The sequence below is a fragment of the Salmo salar genome, chromosome ssa13, assembly GCF_905237065.1.
Source record: "Salmo salar chromosome ssa13, Ssal_v3.1, whole genome shotgun sequence".
NCBI lineage: Eukaryota > Metazoa > Chordata > Actinopteri > Salmoniformes > Salmonidae > Salmo > Salmo salar.
Window position 1 is genome coordinate 15,665,512 of NC_059454.1, and position 27,945 is coordinate 15,693,456.

The window sequence follows — 27,945 nt, forward strand, 5'->3', positions numbered from 1 at the left end:
ATAATAATCTTGATGTGATTGGCCTGACTGAAACATGGCTTAAGCCTGATGAATTTACTGTGTTAAATGAGGCCTCACCCCCTGGTTACACTAGTGACCATACCCCCCGTGCATCCGGCAAAGGCGGAGGTGTTGCTAACATTTACGATAGCAAATTTCAATTTACAAAAAAAAAAAAAAATTACGTTTTCGTCTTTTGAGCTTCTACTCATGAAATCTATGCAGCCTACTCACTCACTTTTTATAGCTACTGTTTACAGGCCTCCTGGGCCATATGCAGTGTTCCTCACTGAGTTCCCTGAATTCCTATCGGATCTTGTAGTCATAGCAGATAATATTCTAATTTTTGGTGACTTTAACATTCACATGGAAAAGTCCACAGACCCACTCCAAAAGGCTTTCGGAGCCATCATCGACTCAGTGGGTTTTGTCCAACATGTCTCTGGACCTACTCACTGCCACAGTCATACTCTGGACCTAGTTTTGTCCCATGGAATAAATGTTGTGGATCTTAATGTTTTTCCTCATAATCCTGGACTATCGGACCACCATTTTATTACGTTTGCAATTGCAACAAATAATCTGCTCAGACCCCAACCAAGGAGCATTAAAAGTCGTGCTATAAATTCTCAGACAACCCAAAGATTCCTTGATGCCCTTCCAGACTGCCTCTGCCTACCCAAGGACGTCAGAGGACAAAAATCAGTTAACCACCTAACCGAGGAACTCAATTTAACCTTGCGCAATACCCTAGATGCAGTTGCACCCCTAAAAACTAAAAACATCTGTCATAAGAAACTAGCTCCCTGGTATACAGAAAATACACGAGCTCTGAAGCAAGCTTCCAGAAAATTGGAACGGAAATGGCGCCACACCAAACTGGAAGTCTTCCGACTAGCTTGGAAAGACAGTACCGTGCAGTATCGAAGAGCCCTCACTGCTGCTCGATCATCCTATTTTTCCAACTTAATTGAGGAAAATAAGAACAATCCGAAATTTCTTTTTGATACTGTCGCAAAGCTAACTAAAAAGCAGCCTTCGCAAATGGAGGATGGCTTTCACTTCAGCAGTAATAAATTTATGAACTTCTTTGAGGAAAAGATCATGATCATTAGAAAGCAAATTACAGACTCCTCTTTAAATCTGGGTATTCCTCCAAAGCTCCATTGTCCTGAGTCTACACAACTCTGCCAGGACCTAGGATCAAGGGAGATACTAAAGTGTTTTAGTACTATATCTCTTGACACAATGATGAAAATAATCATGGCCTCCAAACCCTCAAGCTGCATACTGGACCCTATTCCAACTAAACTACTGAAAGAGCTGCTTCCTGTGCTTGGCCCTCCTATGTTGAACATAATAAACGGCTCTCTATCCACCGGATGTGTACCAAGCTCACTAAAAGTGGCAGTATTAAAGCCTCTCTTGAAAAAGCCGAATCTTGATCCAGAAATTATAAAAAACTATCGGCCTATATCGAATCTTCCATTCCTCTCAAAAATTTTAGAAAAAGCTGTTGCACAGCAACTCACTGCCTTCCTGAAGACAAACAATGTATACGAAACGCTTCAGTCTGGTTTTGTGAAGGTGGTAAATGACCTTTTAATGACGTCAGACCGAGGCTCTGCATCTGTCCTCGTGCTCCTAGATCTTAGTGCCGCTTTTGATACCATCGATCACCACATTCTTTTGGAGAGATTGGAAACCCAAATTGGTCTACATGGACAAGTTCTGGCCTGGTTTAGATCTTATCTGTCGGAAAGATATCAGTTTGTCTCTGTGAATGGTTTGTCCTCTGACAAATCAATTGTAAATTTCGGTGTTCCTCAAGGTTCCGTTTTAGGACCACTATTGTTTTCACTATATATTTTACCTCTTGGGGATGTCATTCGAAAACATAATGTTAAATTTCACTGCTATGCGGACGACACACAGCTGTACATTTCAATGAAACATGGTGAAGCCCCAAAATTGCCCTCGCTAGAAGCCTGTGTTTCAGACATAAAGAAGTGGATGGCTGCAAACTTTCTACTTTTAAACTCGGACAAAACAGAGATGCTTGTTCTAGGTCCCAAGAAACAAAGAGATCTTCTGTTGAATCTGACAATTAATCTGGATGGTTGTACAGTCGTCTCAAATAAAACTGTGAAAGACCTCGGCGTTACTCTGGACCCTGATCTCTCTTTTGAAGAACATATCAAGAGTGTTTCAAAGACAGCTTTTTTCCATCTACCTAACATTGCAAAAATCAGAAATTTTCTGTCCAAAAATGACGCAGAAAAATTAATCCATGCTTTTGTTACTTCTAGGCTGGACTACTGCAATGCTCTACTTTCCGGCTACCCGGATAAAGCACTAAATAAACTTCAGTTAGTGCTAAATACGGCTGCTAGAATCCTGACTAGAACCAAAAAAATTGATCATATTACTCCAGTGCTAGCCTCCCTACACTGGCTTCCTGTTAAGGCAAGGGCTGATTTCAAGGTTTTACTGCTAACCTACAAAGCATTACATGGGCTTGCTCCTACCTATCTTTCCGATTTGGTCCTGCCGTACATACCTACACGTACGCTACGGTCACAAGACGCAGGCCTCCTAATTGTCCCTAGCATTTCTAAGCAAACGGCTGGAGGTAGGGCTTTCTCCTATAGAGCTCCATTTTTATGGAATGGTCTGCCTACCAATGTGAGAGACGCAGACTCAGTCTCAACCTTTAAGTCTTTACTGAAGACTTATCTCTTCAGTAGGTCCTGTGATTAAGTATAGTCTGGCCCAGGAGTGTGAAGGTGAACGGAAAGGCTGGAGCAACGAACCGCCCTTGCTGTCTCTGCCTTGCCGGTTCCCCTCTTTCCACTGGGATTCTCTGCCTCTAACCCTTTTACAGGGGCTGAGTCACTGGCTTACTGGTGTTCTTCCATGCCGTCCATGGGAGGGGTGCGTCACTTGAGTGGGTTGAGTCACTGACGTGGTCTTCCTGTCTGGGTTGGCACCCCCCTTGGGTTGTGCCATGGCGGAGATCATTGTGGGCTATACTCGGCCTTGTCTTAGGACGGTAAGTTGGTGGTTGGAGACATCCCTCTAGTGGTGTGGGGGCTGTGCTTTGGCAAAGTGGGTGGGGTTATATCCTGCCTGTTTGGCCCTGTCCGGGGGGTATCATCGGATGGGGCCACAGTGTCTTCTGATCCCTCCTGTCTCAGCCTCCAGTATTTATGCTGCAGTAGTTTATGTGTCGGGGGGGCTAGGGTCAGTCTGTTACATCTGGAGTATTTCTCTTGTCTTATCCAGTGTCCTGTGTGAATTTAAATATGCTCTCTCTAATTCTCTCTTTCTCTCTTTCTGTCTTTCTCTCGGAGGCCCGAGCCCTAGGACCATGCCTCAGGACTACCTGGTATGATGACTCCTTGCTGTCCCCAGTCCACCTGGCCGTGCTGCTGCTCCAGTTTCAACTGTTCTGCCTGCGGCTATGGAACCCTGACCTGTTCACCGGACGTGCTTGTTGCACCCTCGACAACTACTATGATTATTATTATTTGACCATGCTGGTCATTTATGAACATTTTAACATTTTAACATCTTGACCATGTTCTGTTATAATATCCACCCTGCACATCCAGAAGAGGACTGGCCACCCCTCATAGCCTGGTTCCTCTCTAGGTTTCTTCCTAGGTTTTTGGCCTTTCTAGGGAGTTTTTCCTAGGGAGTTTTTCCTAGCCACCGTGCTTCTTTCACATGCTTTGCTTGCTGTTTGGGGTTTTAGGCTGGGTTTCTGTACAGCACTTTGAGATATCAGCTGATGTACGAAGGGCTATATAAAAATAAATTTGATTTGAAATTTGAATACACCCTAGGACTGGGGTAAAGGTGGTTCCGGTTGAATACCCACCAGGACTGGGGTAAAGATGGTTCTTGGTGAATACCCACCAGGACTGGGGTAAAGATGGTTCTTGGTGAATACACCCCAGGACTGGGGTAAAGATGGTTCTTGGTGAATACACACCAGGACTGGGGTAAAGATGGTTCTTGGTGAATACACCCTAGGACTGGGGTAAAGGTGGTTCCGGTTGAAGACCCACCAGGACTGGGGTAAAGATGGTTCTTGGTGAATACCCACCAGGACTGGGGTAAAGATGGTTCTTGGTGAATACACCCCAGGACTGGGGTAAAGATGGTTCTTGGTGAATACACCCAAGGACTGGGGTAAAGATGGTTCTTGGTGAATACACCCCAGGACTGGGGTAAAGATGGTTCTTGGTGAATACACCCCAGGACTGGGGTAAAGATGGTTCTTGGTGAATACACCCCAGGACTGGGGTAAAGATGGTTCTTGGTGAATACACCCCAGGACTGGGGTAAAGATGGTTCTTGCTGAATACACCCAAGGACTGGTGTAAAGATGGTTCTTGGTGAATACACCCTAGGACTGGGGTAAAGGTGGTTCCGGTTGAATACCCACCAGGACTGGGGTAAAGATGGTTCTTGGTGAATACCCACCAGGACTGGGGTAAAGATGGTTCTTGGTGAATACACCCCAGGACTGGGGTAAAGATGGTTTGTGGTGAATACACACCAGGACTGGGGTAAAGGTGGTTCCCGTTGAATACACACCAGGACTGGGGTAAAGGTGGTTCTTGGTGAATACACACCAGGACTGGGGTAAAGATGGTTCTTGGTGAATCCACACCAGGACTGGAGTAAAGATGGTTCTTGCTGAATACACACTAGGACTGGGGTAAAGATGGTTCTTGGTGAATACACACCAGGACTGGGGTAAAGATGGTTCTTGGTGAATACACCCCAGGACTGGGGTAAAGATGATTCTTGGTGAATACACACCAGGGCTGGGGTAAAGGTGGTTCTTGTGATGGGGGAATCGTAGGTAGCTCGTTTCAGCTAGTTGTGTCTTGTTATTGCTCAAATCAAAATCAAATATTATTTGTCACATGCGCCGAATACAACAGGTGTAGGCCTTACTGTGAAATGCTTTCTTACAAGGCCTTAACCAACAATGCAGTTCAAGAAATATAAATATTTACTAAACAAACTAAATTACATAACAATAACGAGGCTATATACAGGGGGTACCGGTACCGAGTCAATGTGCGGGGGTACAGGTTAGTCGAGGTAGTTTGTACATGTAGAATGGGGTATATTGACTATGCATAGATAATAAACAGTGAGCTGCAGCAGTGTAAAAACAAAGGGGGGTGGGTCAATGTAAATAGTCTGGGTGGCCATTTCATTACTTGTTCAGCTGTCTTATAGCTTGGGGGTTGGAGCTGTTAACCTCCCTGGGCCACCTAGTCAACAGCCAGTGGAATCGCGTGGCGCAAAATACAAATACCTCAAAAATGCTATAACTTCAATTTCTCAAACATATGACTATTTTACACCATTTTAAAGACAAGACTCTCGTTAATCTAACCACATTGTCCGATTTCAAAAAGGCTTTACAGTGAAAGCAAAACATTAGATTATGTCAGGAGAGTACCCTGCCAAAAATAATCACACAGCCATTTTCAAAGCAAGCATATATGTCACAAAAACCAAAACCACAGCTAAATGCAGCACTAACCTTTGATGATCTTCATCAGATGACACTCCTAGGACATTATGTTATACAATACATGCATGTTTTGTTCAATCAAGTTCATATTTATATCAAAAAACAGCTTTTTACATTAGCATGTGATGTTCAGAACTAGCATACCCACCGCAAACTTCCGGAGAATTTACTAAATTACTCATGATTAACGTTCACAAAATACATAACAATTATTTTAAGAATTATAGATACAGAACTCCTTTATGCAATCGCGGTGTCAGATTTTAAAATAGCTTTTCGGCGAAAGCACATTTTGCAACATTCTGAGTACATAGCCCGGCCATCACGGCTAGCTATTTTGACACCCACAAAGTTTGGCCCTCACCAAACTCAGATTTACAATAAGAAAAATTGGATTACCTTTGCTGTTCTTTGTCAGATTACACTCCCAGGATTTCTACTTCAACAACAAATGCTGTTTTGGTTCCAAATAATCCATAGTTATATTCAAATACCTCCGTTTTGTTCGTGCGTTCAGGTCACAATCCGAAGGGTTGCATTTTGTGACAAAAAATGTAAAAATATTCCATTACCGTACTTCGAAGCATGTCAAACGCTGTTTAAAATCAATTTTTATGCTATTTTTCTTGTAAAATAGTGATAATATTCCAACCGGGCGACGTTGTATTCATTCAAAGGCTGAAAGAAAAAAATGGAGAATTCTCATGAATGCGCTTCTCATTCTCACTGTTCCCAGGCTGACCACTCACAAACAGAGCTGCTGTACTTCGCCCAGAGACTGCAGACACCCCATTACACTTTCTGGCGCCTTCTGAGAGCCAATGGAAGCCTTAGAAAATGTCACGTTACAGCAGAGATGCTGTATTTTCGATAGAGATGCAACTGAAGGACAACAAATTGTCAAACAGGGCACTTCCTGTATGGAATCTACTCAGGTTTTAGCCTGCCATATGACTTCTGTTATACTCACAGACACCATTCAAACAGTTTTAGAAACTTTAGAGTGTTTTCTATCCAAATCTACAAATTATATGCATATTCTCGTTTCTGGGCAAGAGTAGTAACCAGTTTAAATCGGGTACGTTTTTTATCCAGCCGTGCAAATACTGCCCCCTAGCCCCAACAGGTTTTAAGGAGCCTTTTGGTCCTAGACTTGGCGCTCCTGTTCTGCTTGCCGTGCAGTAGCAGAGAGAACTATCTATGACTTGGGCCAATCATTTACATTCCTGTGTCATTTGTTTTACTTCTGCCCGCCCCTCGCCCTCCCCCATAGAGAATGATAGATGCCTATAATGGCCAAAAGGCGTTTTAGCATGGGTAGCACCATTGAGGGCTTCCACCATGCTTTTGCCATTTTAATGTAGTCAAAGTGTTCATCTGGTGGGGATTTCTATAGGTTGTAGCCTCAATGGTGCTGCCCACGGTGTCATAGAAGCTATAATGGTACATATATAAATATGAGTCCTCTATCTATCTCTATTCTCTCTCTCTTTCTCACTCGCTCTCTCTGTCTCTCTCTCTCTAAGGAATCGCCCTGTTAACCCTCACACTACAGAATAGCACTTTAAAAGGCGGAAGTAAAATAATTACACCGTTCCTTTGTGGACCGCCATAATATTACAGAAGAAGAAGAGAGAATTACAGGTCGGTCAGAGCCTACAGTCAGAGCCAAAAGCGCAACAGAGCGGAGACACGATGTGGTACTTTCTTTCGGTCTCCACAGAGACATGGACTTTGATAGCGATACTATTTGCTCTCTTCATGTGGTAAGTACCTTTTATTAGATAAGGTTAATAATCATGCTTGCTGTACTTACCTGCTGTTGAGAAAAGGACAAAATGTCCTTAATATATCTACAGTAATAATGGAATGATAGTGTTTCACAATATTCTTTCCCCAAAATGTTATTTGGCCCACACACAATTTTATTCTAATGGTGAAGCCTTCTTATTGTTCAACAAAAGACAGACCGTTTCTTGTGGTCAAATTGGCTGGGGCCAGCAAGTCTCTTGTTTTGAAAACAAGATACAGTTTGTTGTTGTATTGTTGCTTGTAGTACCAGATTTTGCAGCTCTTTCAGAACATCAGCTGACTGGATTTGGGAGAAGGAGAAATGGGGAAGGCTTGGGCGAGTTGCTATGGGGGGTGCAGTGCTGTTGACCGGGGTAGGGGTAGCCAGGTGGAAAGCATGGCCAGCCGTAGAAAAATGCTTATTTAAATTCTCAATTATAGTGGATTTATTGGTGGTATAATGAGCAGGGCTAGAGGCTCTACAGTGAAATAAGCCAATAAACACTAACCAGAACAGCAATGGACAAGGCATATTGACATTAAGGAGAGGCATGCTTAGCCAAGTGATCAAAGGGGTCCAGTGAGTAGTGAGGTCGGTTGCGGTCACGGCGATTCAGACAGCTAGACAGGCCATGGGTAGCAAGTTGGAAGAAGATGGTCTGTTATTAGCCACCTCGTGCGTTTCCGTCGGTAGATTAGTGGGGTTCCGTGTGGTAGAGGGGACCAATCCAATTGGCAAAATAGTTATAGTTATAATGGGCCAAGAAAATTGGCCGATAAACCTATTCAGATAGCAGCCGATAAGACAGCTAATGATTAGCTGGCCTCAGACGTTCAGGTTACGTCACAACGGAGGGGCCAGTTGGATAACTCCCTCTTGCAGATAACGTCGTTAGTACAGTTGTGAAGGCCCGATGGGGCTCCGCATCAGCAGTAAAACAGGTCCGTATAGGTGATTGTAGCCCAGGAGTGGTTGATGGAATTCTTCAGCTGGCTAGCTCCGGAATAATTGATGTTAGCTCCGGGACCGACGTTAGCCAATAGTCACTCGGGTAGCAGCTAGCTAGCTGCAAGATCCAGGTGTAAATGTTCAGAGCCTGCGGTAGAAATCCGGGGAATTGGAGAGAAAATAGGTCCGGTATGCTCTGGTCTGAGTCGCACTGTACAAAACTGGCGATAGCTTTTCGAGCTAAGGGATAGCTGATGACCGCCAACCGTGGTTAGCTGAATTCTAACGTTAGCTAGTGAACTGGCTAACTTCTGGCTTGCTTCTGTTTTGGATTTCAGATTTGAGGTAAATAATACTTTTTTTAAATTGGTGAGGCGGGTTGCAGGAGAGTGTTTTGAAGTTGAGTTTTTAGAAGAAAAAAAATATATATCTAAAAAGATATGCGAAGAAAATATGTAAATATATATATACACGGGACAAGACGAGGACAAAGGACGTCTGACTGCTATGCCATCTTGGATCTCAAGTGATGAATGTTGTGTTTTATACTGAACCTTGAGTGTATTATCTGTACTTTAACTACTGTGGTTTGAAATATTACTGTATAATCTATTATTACATGGACTAAATGAGAACGACTTCTCTCTCTCATTGAGGCCGACCGGGGTACTGCAGGCAATGTTTTCAGAAAGTAGGATCTCCCATTGTAGTCAATGGGAGTATGGCAATCTTAATGGTCAATATTCATGGATGTAAAAACAATTCTGATGTCACGATTCTCTAAGACAGAACCCAGAAGCAGACCAGGACAAGGTGAGTAAAATGAAAGTGAGTATTTATTGGTCTTGATGTGTATATTGAGTAATCCAGGAGACGGAGCGGCAGCGGAGGTGAGTCGATGAGAGAAAATGGGTTGATCCAATGACGTCACTGTATCCACCGACGGCCAGGCAAGGGAGTTGAATGTTCCGGGAGAATGACTGTAGACGGAGTAAACGGGAGTGAGTAACCAGCAACAAGTACAAAACAAGCTCAGGAAACATGAGGCTGATACGCTGAGATGCAGGTGCGGGTAATTACTAGATCTCCCGCCTAACTTCGTTGCCTAGCAACCAGACAGGGTGCGTTCAGGAACCTTAGACAACGCTCCAAACAAAAAACAGTCAGCTCAGGCAAAAACAGACTCAGGAAGCGGGATTCCTGACATCTGAACGCAATCATGGTACCAATACTTGCTTCTATTTCAGATGTATGTCCTTTAACTAATAATTTTTCATTATAAACTGTGTGGTTCAAGCCCAGAATGCTGATTGGCTGAAAGCCATGGTATATCAGACCGTATACCATGGGTATGACAAAGCATTTATTTTTACTACTCTAATTACATTGGTAACCACTTTATAATAGCAATAAGGCATCTCTGGGGTTTGTGATGTATGGCCAATATACGCCAATATACCACGCCTAAGGGCCGTGTCCTAGCACTCTGCGTTGCGTCGTGCGTAAAGAACAGCTCTTAGCCGTGGTACATTATCCATATACAACACCCCTCGGGGCCTTTTTGCTTAAATCACACACATCAGAATAATTTAGTGGCTACTGGCAGCCTGCAGTACCCCCGTCGGCCATCAACTTTAGATACTCAATGAGGGGCAGTACTGAGCTAGCCTGCAAATTCACTTCCCTTGAGTGGCTCAAACTGCATACGATGTTTCCAAAAACTCCTCCCTGAAGCAGGATGGCGACACACTAAAAAGATAGTTCCTGGTCTTCAAATGGGCGACTGGGAATTCAGGTAGGAAACAATTGGGTCGCTCCCCTCACTGAATTTTTCTCTCTAACCCTATAATAAGGTATGGGTATGCACCTTATGGATTCTTCAAGAAACTCGGCATCCAGGGACCTAAACCTCTCCCCTTCATAGGGACGTTTTTAGAGTACAAAAGGGTGAGATTACTACTACATTAATAATACTACTTCTACTGGTGTGTAGTGTGTTGCTCAAACTCACTGGGTGTCCATATAGTGTTGACATGAGGACCATGAGGACTCAAGCTGATCTCCTCTCCCTTCTTTCACAGGGTCTCTTCATATTTGACAATGACTGTTACCAGAAGTACGGCGATGTGTGGGGGTAGGTGTGTGTGTGGGGGTAGGTGTGTGTGTGGGGGTAGGTGTTTGTGTGTGGGGGTAGGTGTTTGTGTGGGGGTTGGTATGTGCGGGGGGGTTTGGTGTTTGTGTGGGGGTAGAGGTGTGTGGGGGGGTAGGTGTATGGGGGTAGGTAGGTGTGTGTGTGTGCGGGGGGGTGGGTGTGTGGGGGGTAGGTGTGTGTGTGTGTGGGGGTAGGTGTGTGTGTGGGGGGGTAGGTGTATGGGGGTGGGTAGCTGTGTGTGTGCGGGTGGGTAGGTGAGTGTGTGTGTGGGGGGGGGTAGAGTGTGTGTGGGGGATAGGTGTGTTTGGGTAGGTGCATTTGTACAAATATAGGGGAACTATGTTTTCAATGTTCTGGTGAATTATTTGTAATTCTGGCTCTTTTAATCATTCTTAGTATTTAGTAGTTCTTAATAGTATTTAGTAGTTCTTAATAGTATTTCGTAGTTATTTTAGTATTTTGTCATTCTTTTAGGTTATTTGATGGCAGACTGCCCGTAATGGGTGTGATGGACACAGCCATGATCAAAACCATCCTGGTGAAGGAATGTTACTCTGTGTTTACCAACAGACGGGTAAGCAGAAATACCCAAACAACCCTAACCTCTCTAACCTTCAATCCTGATCCTAACCCCTCTAACGTGTGTGTGGTCAGGACTTTGGGTTGAACGGGGAGCTCCACGACGCTGTAACAACCGTAGAAGACAATGAGTGGAAGAGAATCCGCAGCACTCTGTCTCCCTCCTTCACCAGTGGACGACTCAAAGATGTAAAGACACACATGCATGAATGTACACACACAGCACTCAGGGGTTGTGGAGCCTCTACAGAGTACGTCTAGTGGAGTATACATCCAGCATGTACAGAGTACGTCTAGTGGAGTATACATCCAGCCTCTACAGAGTATGTCTAGCAGAGTATACATCCAGCCTGTACAGAGTACGTCTAGTGGAGTATACATCCAGCCTCTACAGAGTACGTCTAGTGGAGTATACATCCAGCCTCTACAGAGTACGTCTAGTGGAGTATACATCCAGCATCTACAGAGTACGTCTAGTGGAGTATACATCCAGCCTCTACAGAGTACGTCTAGTGGAGTATACATCCAGCCTCTACAGAGTATGTCTTGTGGAGTATACATCCAGCCTCTACAGAGTACGTCTAGTGGAGTATACATCCAGCATGTACAGAGTACGTCTAGTGGCGTATACATCCAACATCTTTGAGAAAGCTGTTGTCCTGGGCTCCCTATATCCAGCCCTGAGAAAAGATGAGCTTCAGAAGCCAGGACGCAGAACAAATGGGAGAATATGTCTAGTTTAGCAAGACAATATGTATATTATTTTTTGACAGATGTTCAAGATAATGACTCAACACTCCAGAAACCTGGTGAAGTTTCTGCAGAAGAAGGTAGACTCTGACGAGGTCCTGGAAGTTAAAGAGTGAGTATGGGTAATGTAGTTGATTAAATGTGCGAATGAGGCAGTAACATTACATCTTACTCATCCATTTTATTGTGTGTGTGTGTTTCCCAGAATCTTTGGGGCCTACAGTATGGACGTGGTGGCAAGTAGCGCATTCAGTGTTGACATTGATTCTATCAACCAACCCAATGATCCCTTAGTCGTCAACATAAAGAAACTACTCAAATTCAACCTGTTAAGTCCTCTCCTAATCTTAGTAGGTAAGCTGTGCATGTGTGTGAACATAATGTAGTCCCTATATCTCTCTGATGTAGTCAAAGAGGAATGACATGCCTTGTTAAGCAATGTATTTTTCATTTCCATGTACAGTGTAAATTGCCACTCTTTTCTTTTATTATTTCCTCATCTCTTCTTGTTTCTTCATTTCAATTATCTTCTCTCCTGTCTTCTGCTCTTCTGTTATTTCTCTCCTTCTCTCACTCCAGTGTTGTTCCCGTTTATGCGTCCGCTCCTGGAAAAGTGTAAGGTCTCTTTCCTACCTGCCGGTGCTATGAAATTCTTCTATTCCTTCCTGAGGAAGATCAAAGCAGAGAGGAGCAAGAATGTGCACAATGTGAGCTACAACCCTTAACCATAACCACCTACCCTAACCTAACCACCTACCCTAAACCTAACCTATCCGATTGCCTAGTCACTTCAAACTGCCAGGGCTCTACAGTGCAACCATTTTACTCACATATGCTCCTAAATATTTTGCTGTGCGACCTGGAATTTGTATATAGGAGCACCACCACCCATGGCAAAAATGAAGGATTCTAGCTTTAATATCAGAAATATTTTTCATTGTGCTCCTAAATTTCTTTGTGTGCTCCTAGATATTCAACTTAGGCGCACACACAAGCTCCCTGTAAAAAAGGTCAGCTTGCCTGCCTTTATGTACAAACAGTACCTACCTTAATATCTCGTACCCCTGCACTTGATCTGGTATGGGTACTCCCTGTATATATCTTCATTCTTGTGTATTTTATTACTTGTGTTGCTATTTTTATTTTAAATTGTATTTAACTCTATCATTGGGACGGGGTCATAAGCAACAATTTCATGGCAAAGTCTGTGTGACAAATACAATTTGATTTGATTTAATTTCCACCCCAACCATACCCCAGGCAGTACTAGGCCTAAACCCCAAACCTTATCCTCAACCCCACTGAAGTGGCATCATGATTACTGATAGGTGTGGTGTTTGGTTTGGCCCTGCAGACCAGAGTGGACTTAATGCAGCTGATGGTGGACTCTCAGATCCCACAGGACCACAGCTCCAAGGAGGCCGCACACAAAGGTAAGTAACTCAAAATCATGGACAGGGTTGACAACGGTCGTTTTGTGGTTCGTTCTGCGCTATTGTGTTGTGGTTCTCTCTGTACAACCTCATCTCAGAGCATTCCGTATTATTCTGTATGTACACTACCATTCAAAAGTTTGGGGTCACTTAGAAATGTCCATGTTTTTGAAAGAAAAGCCCAAAAAATGTCCATTAAAATAACCTCAAATTGATCAGAAATACAGTGTAGACATTGTTAATGTTGTAAATGACTATTGTAGCTGGAAATGGCAGATTTTTAATGGAATATCTACATAGGTGTACAGAGGCCCATTATCAGCAACCATCACTCCTGTGTTCCAATGTCACGTTGTGTTAGCTTATCCAAGTTTATCATTTTGAAAGGCTAATTGATCATTCGAAAACCTGAAAAATTTTATTCTGATTAAAGAAGCAATAAAGCTGTCCTTCTTTAGACTTGTTGAGTATCTGGAGCATCAGTATTTGTGGGTTCGATTACAGGCTCTAAATGGCCAGAAACAAATAACTTTCTTCTGAAACTCGTCAGTCTATTCTTGTTCTGAGAAATGAAGGCTATTCCATGCGAGAAATTGCCAAGCAACTGAAGATCTCGTACAACGCTGTGTACTACTCCCTTCACAGAACAGCGCTAACTGTCTCTAACCAGAAAAGAAAGAGGAGTAGGAGGCCCCGGTGCACAACTGAGCAAGAGGACAAGTACATTAGAGTGTCTAGTTTGAGAAACACACCTCACAAGTCCTCAACTGGCAGCTTCATCTCAAAACACCAGTCTCAATTTCAAATTTTACATCTAAGATGTTTGGTGCAGTATTTCTTAATGAAAAAATGTGCATGAAAACGTGTCGTCTCTCATTGAATGACAACAAAGACTTTATTGAAGAATCCCTACTGTTGACCAATCAACTCCAAACTTCGGCTGGCCTCCAGAAAGCATGTTGTGTGCCCAAACAGCCGAAAAAAGTCTAAAACTAACAAAAACGTCACAAAATGTAGTCATAATACATGCACAAACTCTTCCGAACTGTTTATGTGGATACCTTTACTCAGCCAGCCAGGAGTACCTGTAGGTGAGAATGGAGGAGAGTAACTGATCAATTGTTTCATCCATGAGAGAGGTTTCATCTGAGCAAGGGTTCAAAATCATCAATAAAATATAAACAAATAATTATTAAAAAGCTCTAAAAAAAACATAAATCCAGCACATCTACACTATGTGCCGGGTAACGTCCATGAATGTGTGGTAGCGTTCGCCAGCCCTAACACCGATAACATTATCATAACAACATGTTATGGGGCAGACAAAAGTGCATTTTTACAGCTAATCTCATGCTATTTTACACATTTTGCTATGAGGCTGAGAGAGAACTTTGCAGCTAATTTCCTGTAAAAAATGGCTTATGACGTGTTTGTTACAGGTCCCAGGATTGAGACCAGGAAAACAATTGTTTCCTGTAGAACAGGAGAAATGATGAGACGAAAAGTTGGCTGGTTTCAGAAAAAGATCTCAATATAATGTTTTTTTAAATTCAGAAAGTGACAAGGGTCAATTATCTGGTTCATTACAATTGTTTTGAAGAAAAATCTAAATGCAGTTGTCATTATCAATACAAAAATATCTACCTAAAAAAATACATTCACATACTTTCATATCATATGTTCAGTCTAACAGTACAAAATAAAGGCTATTCTCTTAGAAATAGTGCAAAAGGTTGCGGTGGAATATTCTAATCAAGTGAGAGAGACTATAATTTCTTCAAACAATCATCTTTATTCAATATCGATTAATTATTGCAATAATGAGACCAGTCAGAAATGTCCTATTTGTTAAGTATATAATCGTTAACTATTAATATCAAACAAATCAGGCAAAAATGTAATTTTTCTATCACAAGGTATGCTATCTAGCATGTAAAACCATCCAATTGTGTTCGTCCAACACTTCTCAACAGATTACCCACTATATTAGTGTAAACATACATTTTGCCCAATGCTACACAATTGACAACAATGACCCCCACTAGCCGTGCTACAGCTAACAGTAAAATGCATGAAAAGCTAAGCATATAGTCCTGTGTGATGCTAGCCACAATAAGGATTATCCATAAGTGGAATTTGTGTTTCACCTTCACTATCTAGTCCAAAATATTTGGACAAGATAATGCTAAACAAGGTCGGAATGTTGTTTTATAAATTCAACAAAAGACAATAATTAGTTCATTTGACAAAAAAACAACAACAGTTTATCGCACTGTGGATGTATTCAACTTTAGAATTGCATTGGGGGGACCTTATATGCACTGTACAGCCTATGGATCTGGGGTCCATGAAATGGAGTGTCCGCCTACTTTGTGACATCCACAGATTACAGTTCTGAAGAGATTACACAAATATTAGCGCTGTAGCACATATTGCGGGACTTTGAAACCGATGTGAAATGAGCCACATTAAAGTTACCAGAACATTCATATTGCAATGTACAGCCTTATCCCAATTCATGGATCCAAGATCCATAGATAATGCTGTACATTGCAATATGAATGTTCTGGTAACTTTAATGTGGCTCATTTCACAACCGTTATCAATCTGGATCTGAGGTCCATGATAAAAATGGCGGCGGAAGAAATGGCAGCAGTTTTACGGGCGCCCAACCATTTGTGCTATTATGTGTTTTTTTTCACGTTATTTGTAACTTATTTTGTACATAATGTTTCTGCCACCATATCTTATGGCAAAAAAGAGCTTCTGGATATCAGGACAGCGATCACTCACCTCGGATTAGACTAAGATTCTTTCTTCAACAAGCAGGACGCACAGGACATTCTCCGAACAGCCGACAAGGCCAACATCCCAGTTATTTGCAAGAGGAAGAGATGCAGGTACAGAGGACACAGAGACGGGGTGCCTCGTAAGGATTCACAGAAGGCGAGTGGGAAAGCTGCCGTTACCGTCAATATTACTCGCCAACGTGCAATCATTGGACAATAAATTAGACAAGGTACGATCACAAATATCCTACCAACGGGACATCAAAAATGGTAATATCTCATGTTTCACGGAATCGTGGCTGAATGATGACATGGATATTCAGCTAGCGGGATATACGCTGCACCGGCAAGATAGAACCACACACTCCGGTAAGACGAGGGGGGGCGGTCTGTGCATATTTGTAAACAACAACTTGTGCACGAAATCTAAGGAAGTCTCTAGAGTTTGCTCGCCTGAAGTAGAATATCTTGTGATAAAATGCAGACCACACTATTTGCCTAGAGAGTTTTCAGCTATACTTTTCGTGGCAGTTTATTTACCACCACAGACAGACGCTGGCACTAAGACCGCACTCAGTCAGCTGATAAGGAAATAAGCAAACAGGAAACCGCTCACCCAGAGGTGGCGCTCCTAGTGGCCGGAGACATTAATGCAGGGAAACTTAAATCAGTTCTACCTAATGCAGGGAAACTTAAATCAGTTCTACCTAGTTTCTATCAACATGTTAAATGTGCAACCAGAGGGGGAAAAAATCTAGATCATCTGTAATCCACGCACAGAGACACGTACAAAGCTTTCCCTCGCCCTCCCTCGCCCTCTAAATCCGACCACAATTCTATCCTCCTGATTCCTGCTTACAAGCAAAAATTAAAGCAGGAAGCACCAGTGACTCGGTCTATAAAAAAGTGGTCAGATGAAGCAGATGCTAAACTACAGGACTGTTTTGCTAGCACAGACTGGAACATGTTCCGCGATTCTTCCGATGTTATTGAGGAGTACACCACATCATAACTGCATCGATGACGTCGTCCCCACAGTGACTGTACGTACATACCCCAATCAGAAGCCATGGATTACAGGCAACATTCGCACTGAGCTAAAGGGTAGACTGCCGCTTTCAAGGTGTTGGACTCTAACCCGAAAGCTTACAAGGAATCCTATTATGCCCTCCGACGAACCATCAAATAGGTAAAGCATCAATACAGGGCTAAGATTCAATCGTACTACACCGGCTCCAACACTCGTCTTATGTGGCAGGGCTTGCAAACTTTTACAGACTACAAAGGGAAGCACAACCGCGAGCTTCCCAGTGACACAAGCCTACCAGACGAACTAAATCACTTCTATGCTCACATCGAGGCAAGCAACCCTGAGACATGCATGAGAGCATCAGCTGTTCCGGACGATTGTGTGATCACGCTCTCCGTAGTTGACGTGAGTAAGACCTTTAAACAGATCAACATTCACAAGGCTGCGGGGCCAGACGGATTACCAGGACGTGTGCTCCGGGCATGTGCTGACCAACTGGCAGGTGTCTTCACTGACATTTTCAACATGTCCCTGATTGAGTCTGTAATACCAACATGTTTCAAGCAGACCACCATAGTCCCTATGCCCAAGGAAGCAAAGGCAACCTGCCTAAATGACTACAGACCCATAGCACTCACGTCTGTAGCCATGAAGTGCTTTGAAAGGCTGGTAATGGCTCACATTAACACCATTATCCCAGAAACCCTAGACCCACTACAATTTGCATGCCGCCCAAACAGATCCACAGATGATGCAAACTCTATTGCACTCCACACTGCCCTTTCCCACCTGGACAAAAGGAACACCTACGTGAGAATGCTGTTCATTGACTACAGCTTAGCATTCAACACCATAGTACCCTCAAAGCTCATCACTAAGCTAATGATCCTGGGACTAAACACCTCTCTCTGCAACTAGATCCTGGACTTCCTGACGAGCCGCTCCAAGGTGGTGAGGGTAGATAGCAACACATCTGCCACACTGATCCTCAACACTCGAGCCCCTCAGGGGTGCGTGCTCAGTCCCCTCCTGTACTCCCTGTTCACTCATGGCTGCATGGCCAGGGACGACTCCAGCACCATCATTACGTTTGCAGAAGACACAACAGTGGTAGGTCTGATCACCGACAACGACGAGACAGCCTATAGGGAGGTCAGAGACCTGGCCGGGTGGTGCCAGAACAACAACCTATCCCTCAACATAACCAAGACTAAGGAGTTGATTGTGGACTACAGTAAAAGGAGGACCGAGCATGCCCCCATTCTCATCGACAGGGCTGTAGTGGAGCAGGTTGAGAGCTTCAAGTTCCTTGGTGTCCACATCACCAACAAACTAGAATGGTCCAAACACACCAAGACAGTCGTGAAGAGGGCACAACAAAGCCTATTCCCCCTCAGGAAACAAAAAAGATTTGGCATCGGTCCTCAGATCCTGAAAAGATTCTACAGCTGCAACATCGAGAGCATCCTGACCGGCTGCATCACTGCCTGGTACGGCAATTGCTCGGCCTCTGACCTCAAGGCACTACCGAGGGTAGTGCGTACGGCCCAGTATATCACTGGGGCTAAGCTGCCTGCCATCCAGGACCTCTACACCATGTGGTGTCAGAGGAAGGCCCTAAAAATTGTCAAAGACCCCAGCCACCCCTAGTCATAGACTGTTCTCTCTACTACCGCATGATAAGCGGTACCGGAGTGCCATGTCTAGGACAAAAAGGTTTCTCAACAGTTTTTACCCCCAAGCCATAAGACTCCTGTAAATGTAGATAAACATATCTACATGTACAGTTGAAGTCGGAGGTTTACATAAACCAAATGGCTACCTGGACTATTTGCATTGTGCCCCCCCCCCAACCCCTCTTTTACACTGCTGCTACTCTCTGTTTATCATATATGCATAGTCACTTTAACTATACATTCATGTACATACAATCTCAATTGGCCCGACCAACCAGTGCCCTCGCACATTGGCTAACCAGGCTATCTGCATTGCGTCCCGCCACCCGCCACCCGCATATACATCATATACATATCATATATGCAGTCACTTTAAACATATCTACATGTACAGTTGAAGTCGGAGGTTTACATAAACCTTAACCAAATACATTTAAACTCCGTTTTTCACAATTTCACAAAAAATTCCCTGTCTTAGGTCAGTTAGGATCACCACTTTATTTTAAGAATGTGAAATGTCAGAATAATAGTGGAGAGAATGATTTACTTCAGCTTTTATTTCTTTCATCACATTCCCAGTGGGTCAGAAGTTTACATACACTCAATTAGTATTTGGTAGCATTGCCTTTAAATTGTTTAACTTGGGTCAAATGTTTCAGGTAGCCTTCCACAAGCTTCCCGCAATAAGTTGGGTGAATTTTGGCCCATTCCTCCTGACAGAGCTGGTATAACTGAGTCAGGTTTGTAGCCCTCCTTGCTCGCACAAGCTTTTTCAGTTCTGCCAACACATGTTCTGTATGATTGAGGTCAGGGCTTTGTGATGGCCACTCCAATACCTTCACTTTCTTGTCCTTAATCCATATGCCACAACTTTGGAAGAATGCTTGGGGTCATTGTCCATTTGGAAGACCCATTTGCGACCAAGCTTTTACTTCCTGACTGATGTCTTGAGATGTTGCTTCAATATATCCACATAATTTTCCTCCCTGATGATGCCATCTATTTTGTGAAGTGCACCAGTCCCTCCTGCAGCAAAGCACCCCCACAACATGATGCTGCCACCCCCGTGCTTTACGGTTGGGATGATGTTCTTGAGCTTGCAAGCCTCCCCCTTTTTCCTCCAAACATAACAATGGTCATTATGGCCAAACAGTTCTATTTTTGATTCATCAGACCAGAGGACATTTCTCCAAAAAGTATGCTCTTTGTCACCATGTGCAGTTGCAAACCGTAGTCTGGCTTTTTTATGGCTGTTTTGGAGCAGTGGCTTCTTCCTTGCTGAGCAGCCTTTCAGGTTATGTCGAAATAGGACTTGTTCTACTGTGGATATAGATACTTTTGTACCTGTTTCCTCCAGCATCTTCACAAGGTCCTTTGCTGTTGTTCTGGGATTGATTTGCACTTTTCGCACCAAAGTACGTTCATCTCTAGGGGACAGAACGCGTCTCCTTCCTGAGCGGTATGAGGGCTACGTGATCCCATGGTGTTTATACTTGCGTACTATTGTTTGTACAGATGAACGTGGTACCTTCAGGCGTTTGGAAATTGCTTCCAAGGATGAACCAGACTTGTAGAGGTCTACCATTTCTTGAGAATTTCTTAACTCTTCTTGAACTGCACTGTTGGTTAAGGGCTTGTAAGTAAGCATTTCACGGTAAGGTCTACACTTGTTGTATTCGGCACATGTGACAAATAAAGTTTGATTTGATTTGAGAAAGGTGGGTTTCTTAGCATTCATAGCCATGGTTGTCAACTGCATCAGGACGTGGCTCGAACTTCGCGGTCCTCACCGCAGGTACTTCATCCCCACTCTCGTCAGGTTCCATCACTCAACTACTGGAGCACGTATCCCTCTTTTTGCACATGACGCCAACCTTCCTCACCACACCGCTTCCCTCTACACTAAACTCCTTGGTGGTCATCACTGCACATGCCACCGCATTTAATTAATCCTCACTTTCATCACGTTCAATTTCCTTCTCTAGCTCTTCCAAAGGTTCTGTGTAATCCTCCATTCCATATTCACTCAAAACATATTCCATTTTTCTCCTTTTTTTCTTGTCCGACATCTTCTCCTTCATCAGATCTTCCAGAAGGCTTGTGAAATCCCCCACTCCATATTTACTCATAATATGTTCCTCTTTCTTCCACCTTTCCACTCGGACACGTGCCTCCTGCCCCCCCCTTACATACTCATATGGTATCTGGGGGGGATGATGTGCCTACGCCAGTGACTGAGACGTTCAAATCCCAAATGAGGTTGACTCCTAAGTAATACGAATTTTGCTGGACTGCAAAACCACTCCCACAATTATCATATTTCCCAGCATGCTCTATTGCAGTTAAATTTGTTTTTTATTGTTTCTTTCAATATCTGAGAGAAAATGTTGCAGTTTTAAAGCTTACTTCCTTCAATTCTACACATATTACCACAGGGCGGAGAGAAAAATGGTCCGTTTTATAGCCAATCCCATGCTGTTCTACACATTTTGCAATGAAGCTTAGAGAATTTAGCATTTTTATAGCTAATTTCCTGCTATTCTACACGAGGCTGAGATAAAAGACCCTGTAAGCCCCCCACCTTGCAGGGGCTGCTGGGGTGTGTGGTATGCCAGTGTTGATTGAATAATTAATTAATTAATTAATCTTATGCTACACAAAGATAAATAACATACATTTTTCTAAACTAATCCAATCTGTTAGTTGGATTTATTGCACCCATTACTGAAATGGTAGTTCCAGTTTAGATGGATTCTGAATAGAGATCGTGGGAATCCACTTCGGGTTGAAATTACAATAGGATTTAAACATCACTTTGCAAGCCAGCATAATGTGACTTGATGCTGGTTTTGCTTTAGCTTATGCTGGTCACTAGTGTCCAACACACAGCAAATATTGGTCACCAGCAAAAAACACAGCAAATGCTGATCACCAGCAAAACCACAACAAAGGCTGGTCCCCAACGAAAACACAACGAAGGATGGGATGCCAGCATAACCAACTAGACCATGCTGGTCAGACCAGCTTGACCAGTTAGATCATGCTGGTCTGCCAGCATAACCAGCTAGACAATGTTGGTCAGCCAGCAGAACCCGTTAGACCATGCTGGTCAGACCTGCTTGACCAGCATAGACCAGCAGAAGCCAGCATGGAACAGCATAGACCAGCTTGAAATGTATGCTGGTCTAGGCTGTTGGTTTTTAGCAGGGCTGAGCGATTGTGTTGTGGTTGTGTTCCAGGGCTGACAGACCATGAGATCCTGTCCCAGGCGTTGACATACATCTTTGGGGGCTATGAGACCAGCAGCAGCACACTGGGTTACCTATCCTATAACCTGGCAACAAACCCTGACGTCCAGGCTGCCCTGCAGGATGAGATCGACAAGATCTTCCCCGACAAGGTGACCTCAAGCTTCCATTTTCACCCCATTCTGGAACTTTGAGGGTTTATGACATAGCCCCTCTAGTAATTAAATAGGATCTCGATGGCCTAAGGTCACTCAAGTGTTTCCCATGAAGGGTAGTGAATTTGTACCTGTCTCCCTGCAGGCTCCGCCCACCTATGAAGGGCTGATGCAGATGGAGTATTTGGACATGGTCATCAACGAGACCTTGCGGGTGTATCCCATCATTAGCCGGCTAGAGAGGGTTGCCAAGGCAACCGTGGAGGTGAATGGTGTGACCATCCCCAAGGGAACTGTTGTCATGATCCCAATCATGGTCCTTCACCACCACCCGACACACTGGCCCAAACCTGAAGTCTTCCGACCAGAGAGGTACGGTACATACAGTAACACTCGTCTCTGCTTTACTACTGGGTTGTTTCGCACAAAGCTGGAACAAAAAACAGACCATGATGGTGCAGTGGTCTAAGGCACTGCAACGCAGTGCTAGCTGTGCCACCAGAGATTCTGGGTTTGAGCCCAGGCTCTGTCGCAGCCGGCCGCGACTGGGAGGCCGATGGGGCGGCGCACAAGCATCGTCCGGGTTAGGGAGGGTTTGGCCGGCAGGGATATCCTTATCTCATCGTGCACTTGCGACTCCTGTGGCAGGCTGTGCGCAGTGCACGTTGACCAGGTCGCCAGGTGTATGGTGTTTCCTCCAACACATTGGTGCAGCTGGCTTCTGGGTTGGATGTGCATTGTGTCAAGAAGCAGTGCGGCTTGGTTGGGCTGTGTTTCGGAAGACGCACGGGAGATGCAGCGATGAGACAAGGCTGTAACTACTACCAATTGGATACCATGAAATTGGGGAGAAAAAAGGGCTAAAATATATATATATTTTTTAAACCATGTACCAAACATCCTTCCTCCAAAAGATTTGTTTGTGTATTATACTTGAAAAAGTAATATATTCAATTTCATAAAGAACCAAAAAGTCATGGTCTGTTGTTGTTCCAATTTAATGTGGAATGACCCAAACTCTTGGCTCTACTCTATCCTACTTTACTCTACCATAGTAAGAAACAAATAGTCAACTCTACTGAGTACTACACCACAGTTACTGAACACTACTAGTTATAGAGTCTGTAGAGTTACTGACCACAACTCTAGTTATGGAGTATGTAGAGTTACTGACCACAACTCTAGTCATAGAGTATGTAGAGTTACTGACCACTACTCTAGTTATAGAGTCTGTACAGCTACTGAACACAACTAGTTAGAGAGCCTGGAGAGTTACTGACCACTACTCTAGTTATAGAGCCTGTAGAGTTACTGACCACTACTAGTTATAGAGCCTGGAGAGTCATTGACCACTACTAGTTATAGAGCCTGGTGAGTTACTGACCACTACTAGTTATAGAGCCTGGAGAGTTACTGACCACTGCTAGTTATAGAGTCTGTAGAGTTACTGACCCCTACTCTAGTTAAATATTCTGTAGAGTTACTGACCACTACTAGTTATAGAGCCTGTAGAGTTACTGACCAGTACTAGTTATAGAGTCTGTAGAGTTACTGACCACTACTCTAGTTATAGTATGTAGAGTTATTGACCACTACCAGTTATAGAGTCTGTAGAGTTACTGACCACTACTCTAGTTATAGAGTCTGTAGAGTTACTGACCACTACTCTAGTTATAGAGCCTGTAGAGTTACTGACCACTACTCTAGTTATAGAGTCTGTATAGTTACTGACCACTACTAGTTATAGAGTCTGTAGAGTTACTGACCGCTACTGAACACAACTAGTTAGAGAGCCTTGGGAGTTACTGACCACTACTCTAGTTATAGAGTCTGTAGAGTTACTGACCACTACTCTAGTTATAGAGTCTGTATAGTTACTGACCACTACTAGTTAGAGAGCCTTGAGAGTTACTGATCACTACTAGTTATAGTCTGAAGAGTTACTTACCACTACTCTAGTTATAGTCTGTAGAGTTACTGACCACTACTAGCTATAGAGTCTGTAGAGTTACTGACCACAACTCTAGTTAAATATTCTGTAGAGTTACAGACCACTACTAGTTATAGAGCCTGGAGAGTTATTGACCACTACTAGTTATAGAGCCTGGAGAGTTACTGACCACTACTAGTTATAGAGCCTGGAGAGTTACTGACCACTGCTAGTTATAGAGTCTGTAGAGTTACTGACCCCTACTCTAGTTAAATATTCTGTAGAGTTACTGACCACTACTAGTTATAGAGCCTGTAGAGTTACTGACCAGTACTAGTTATAGAGTCTGTAGAGTTACTGACCACTACTCTAGTTATAGTATGTAGAGTTACTCACCAGTACTAGTTATAGACTCTGTAGAGTTACTGACCAGTACTAGTTATAGAGTCTGTAGAGTTACTGACCACTACTAGTTATAGTATGTAGAGTTATTGACCACTACCAGTTATAGAGTCTGTAGAGTTACTGACCACTACTCTAGTTATAGAGTCTGTAGAGTTACTGACCACTACTAGTTATAGAGTCTGTAGAGTTACTGACCACTACTCTAGTTATAGAGCCTGTAGAGTTACTGACCACTACTCTAGTTATAGAGTCTGTATAGTTACTGACCACTACTAGTTATAGAGTCTGTAGAGTTACTGACCACTACTCTAGTTATAGAGTCTGTAGAGTTACTGACCACTACTAGTTATAGAGTCTGTAGAGTTACTGACCACTACTCTAGTTATAGAGTCTGTACAGCTACTGAACACAACTAGTTAGAGAGCCTTGGGAGTTACTGACCACTACTCTAGTTATAGAGTCTGTAGAGTTACTGACCACTACTCTAGTTATAGAGTCTGTAGAGTTACTGACCACTACTAGTTATAGAGTCTGTAGAGTTACTGACCACTACTAGTTATAGAGTCTGTACAGTTACTGACCACTACTAGTTATAGTATGTAGAGTTACTGACCACTACTTGTTTTAGAGTCTGTAGAGTTACTGACCACAACTCTAGTTATAGTATGTAGAGTTACTGACCACTACTAGTTATAGACTCTGTAGAGTTACTGACCACTACTAGTTATAGAGTCTGTAGAGTTACTGACCACTACTCTAGTTATAGAGTCTGTAGAGTTACTGACCACTACTAGTTATAGAGTCTGTAGAGTTACTGACCACTACTAGTTATAGTACGTAGAGTTACTGACCACTACTAGTTATAGAGTCTGTAGAGTTACTGACCACTTCTCTAGTTATAGAGCCTGTAGAGTTACTGACCACTACTAGTCATAGAGTCTGTAGAGTTTCTGACCAACACTAGTTATAGCGTTTGTAAAGTTACTGACCACTACTAGTTATAGAGTCTGTAGAGTTTCTGACCACTTCTGGTTATAGTGTCTGTAGCGTTACTGACCACTAGTAGTTATAGAGCCTGTCGAGTTACTGACCACTTCTAGTTAATGTCTGAAGAGTTACTGACCACTACTAGTTAATGTCTGAAGAGTTATTTACCACTACTAGTTATAGTCTTTAGAGTAACTGACCACTACTAGCTATAGAGTCTGTAGAGTTACTGACCACTACTAGTTATAGAGTCTGTAGAGTTACTGACCACTACTAGTTATAGTCTGTAGATTTACTGATCACTACTAGTTATAGATTCTGTAGAGTTACTGACCACTACTAGTTATAGATTCTGTAGAGTCACTGACCACTACTTGTTATAGATTCTGTATAGTTACTGACCACTAGTCTAGTTACAGAGCCTGTAGAGTTACTGACCACTACTAGTTATAGTCTGTAGAGTTACTGACCACTACTAGTTATAGAGTCTGTAGAGTTATTTACCACTACTAGTTATAGTCTTTAGAGTAACTGACCACTACTAGCTATAGAGTCTGTAGAGTTACTGACCACTACTAGTTATAGAGTCTGTAGAGTTACTGACCACTACTAGTTATAGTCTGTAGATTTACTGATCACTACTAGTTATAGATTCTGTAGAGTTACTGACCACTACTAGTTATAGATTCTGTAGAGTTACTGACCACTACTTGTTATAGATTCTGTATAGTTACTGACCACTACTCTAGTTATAGAGCCTGTAGAGTTACTGACCACTACTAGTTATAGACTCTGTAGAGTTACTGACCACTACTAGTTATAGAGCCTGTAGAGTTACTGACCACTACTAGGTATAGTCTGTAGATTTACTGACCACCACTAGTTATAGAGTCTATAGAGTTACTGACCACTACTAGTTATAGATTCTGTAGAGTTACTGACCACTACTAGTTATTTAGTCTGTAGAGTTACTGACCACTACTAGTTATAGAGTCTGTAGAGTTACTGACCACTGCTAGTTATAGAGTCTGTAGAGTTATTGACCACTGCTAGTTATAGTCTGTAGAGTTACTGACCACTACTCTTGTTAAATATTCTGTAGCATTGCTGAACATTTCTTTAGCGTTGGACACAGAGCTGAATGCTACTTTGATCTGAACACTCCTCTGTCCTCAGGTTCAGTAAGGAGAACAGAGAGAACATTGATCCCTACACCTTCCTTCCGTTTGGGATGGGGCCCAGAAACTGTATCGGCATGAGATTCGCCCTCCAGACCATTAAGCTGGTGATAGTAGAGATCCTCCAGAATTTCAGTTTTGTCACCTGCAAGGAGACAGAGGTGAGATTACTGATTGTCTCAATGGGATTATTGGTGTGCATGAGTCTTTGTGTGTATGCGTGCAAGTTTTTGAATATGTTGGTGGTGAATGTTGGTTTGTGATGGCATATCTTTGTGTTGTTGACTGTAGTAGCTGTTTGGGTGAGTTTAGGTTCTCAAAACAGAATTAAACCGTAACTGATTACGTTGAGAGACTGTGTGGTGCTGTATTCATATCGGTATTCATATTGACGTCCTGGATGTGTCCTCAGGTTCCTCTGGAGCTTTTTGACAACGGCTTCGTCGCCCCAACGAAGCCCATCAAGCTGAAGCTGGTCCCCCGTGTTTTGGCCCCCAGCTAGGACTGAGAGGAGAGGCGCAGGTATACAGGACACTACCCTGTTAGTCTAGCCAAGTCGGTTTCTGCTTCAGTCAGACATGGTTGGCATGGCAATGAGTAAAACATTGTCTAAAGGGCAAGGCAGCCTGCCTGTTGGAAGGGATCAGTTTAGACTCATTGATAATCCAGGTTAATCCTCTGGAATGAGGAAAATGTTTGATTTTATAGTGAAGAAACTACCCAACTAGCTATATTACTAAAATATTGACGGTATGTAGGCTTTTTGTATCATATTTTCAGGAATCCCTTGAAATTAAGACGACTCATCTCAAGGGTCATGCAATGAGTATTAAGTGAATAAAATATGGACAATCGTAGTAACCATGTGTGTGCCTTCATTTGTTTTGTAAAATAATTACTGTTCAGGCATTGAACAACCACAGATCACTAACTAACTTACCTGCAAGAAACTGCTTCAACACAATGTACAACCAATATATAATATATGACCATTAATTATCTAATGCTATTACTGATGTAAGATAGTATCCCTCATATACCCCTCTTATAAAACTCACCTACCATGTCCACCAACCCCTCCTGTATATTATGCTTTGCAATATAATGCCTGAGTCTGTCACCTCCTCTGTTTGTGCTGTATGGTGTTTTGGAATGTGTTATGTAATGACTTATTCTGTAGTGTAATTCTAACAGTAATACTGCTGGACTGAAGTAAATGTTTTCTACCTGATAGACGAGCTGTTTGAGTTGAATCTGTTCTGTTCCCCAGTCACCAGTATGTTCACCTGTTCCCCAGTCACCTGTACGTTCACCTGTTCCCCAGTCACCT

The 27,945-nt window shown here is 43.0% G+C and overlaps 1 protein-coding gene across 2 annotated transcripts; it reads left to right on the forward strand.

Moving 5' to 3' along the window:
* Positions 1–7,034: 7,034 nt before the first annotated feature.
* LOC106568073 (cytochrome P450 3A30) lies at positions 7,035–27,476 on the forward strand. Of its 2 annotated transcripts, XM_045692985.1 has the most exons (14): positions 7,093–7,329; positions 9,174–9,304; positions 10,157–10,250; positions 10,385–10,437; positions 10,930–11,029; positions 11,110–11,223; positions 11,808–11,896; positions 11,990–12,138; positions 12,364–12,491; positions 13,139–13,217; positions 21,952–22,112; positions 22,261–22,487; positions 26,614–26,776; positions 27,028–27,476. In XM_045692985.1, the coding sequence occupies exons 2-14, from the start codon at positions 9,267–9,269 to the stop codon at positions 27,115–27,117; spliced, it is 1,485 nt and encodes a 494-aa protein (XP_045548941.1). In that variant the 5' UTR covers positions 7,093–7,329; positions 9,174–9,266; the 3' UTR covers positions 27,118–27,476. The 2 variants fall into 2 exon arrangements, with proteins under 2 accessions (XP_013993552.1, XP_045548941.1); XM_014138077.2 differs by lacking the exon at positions 9,174–9,304 and having other exon boundaries at positions 7,035–7,329.
* The last annotated feature ends 469 nt before the right edge of the window (positions 27,477–27,945 follow it).

What these genes read in the sequence shown, in the direction of transcription:
- LOC106568073 (XM_014138077.2), top strand. Translation starts at nt 7,259, where the DNA reads ATGTGGTACTTTCTTTCGGTCTCCACAGAGACATGGACTTTGATAGCG. An exon ending in CTATTTGCTCTCTTCATGTG is followed by an intron (nt 7,330 to 10,156) that starts GTAAGTACCTTT and finishes CCCTATAATAAG; the next exon opens with GTATGGGTATGCACCTTATG. An exon ending in GGAGCAAGAATGTGCACAAT is followed by an intron (nt 12,492 to 13,138) that starts GTGAGCTACAAC and finishes TTGGCCCTGCAG; the next exon opens with ACCAGAGTGGACTTAATGCA.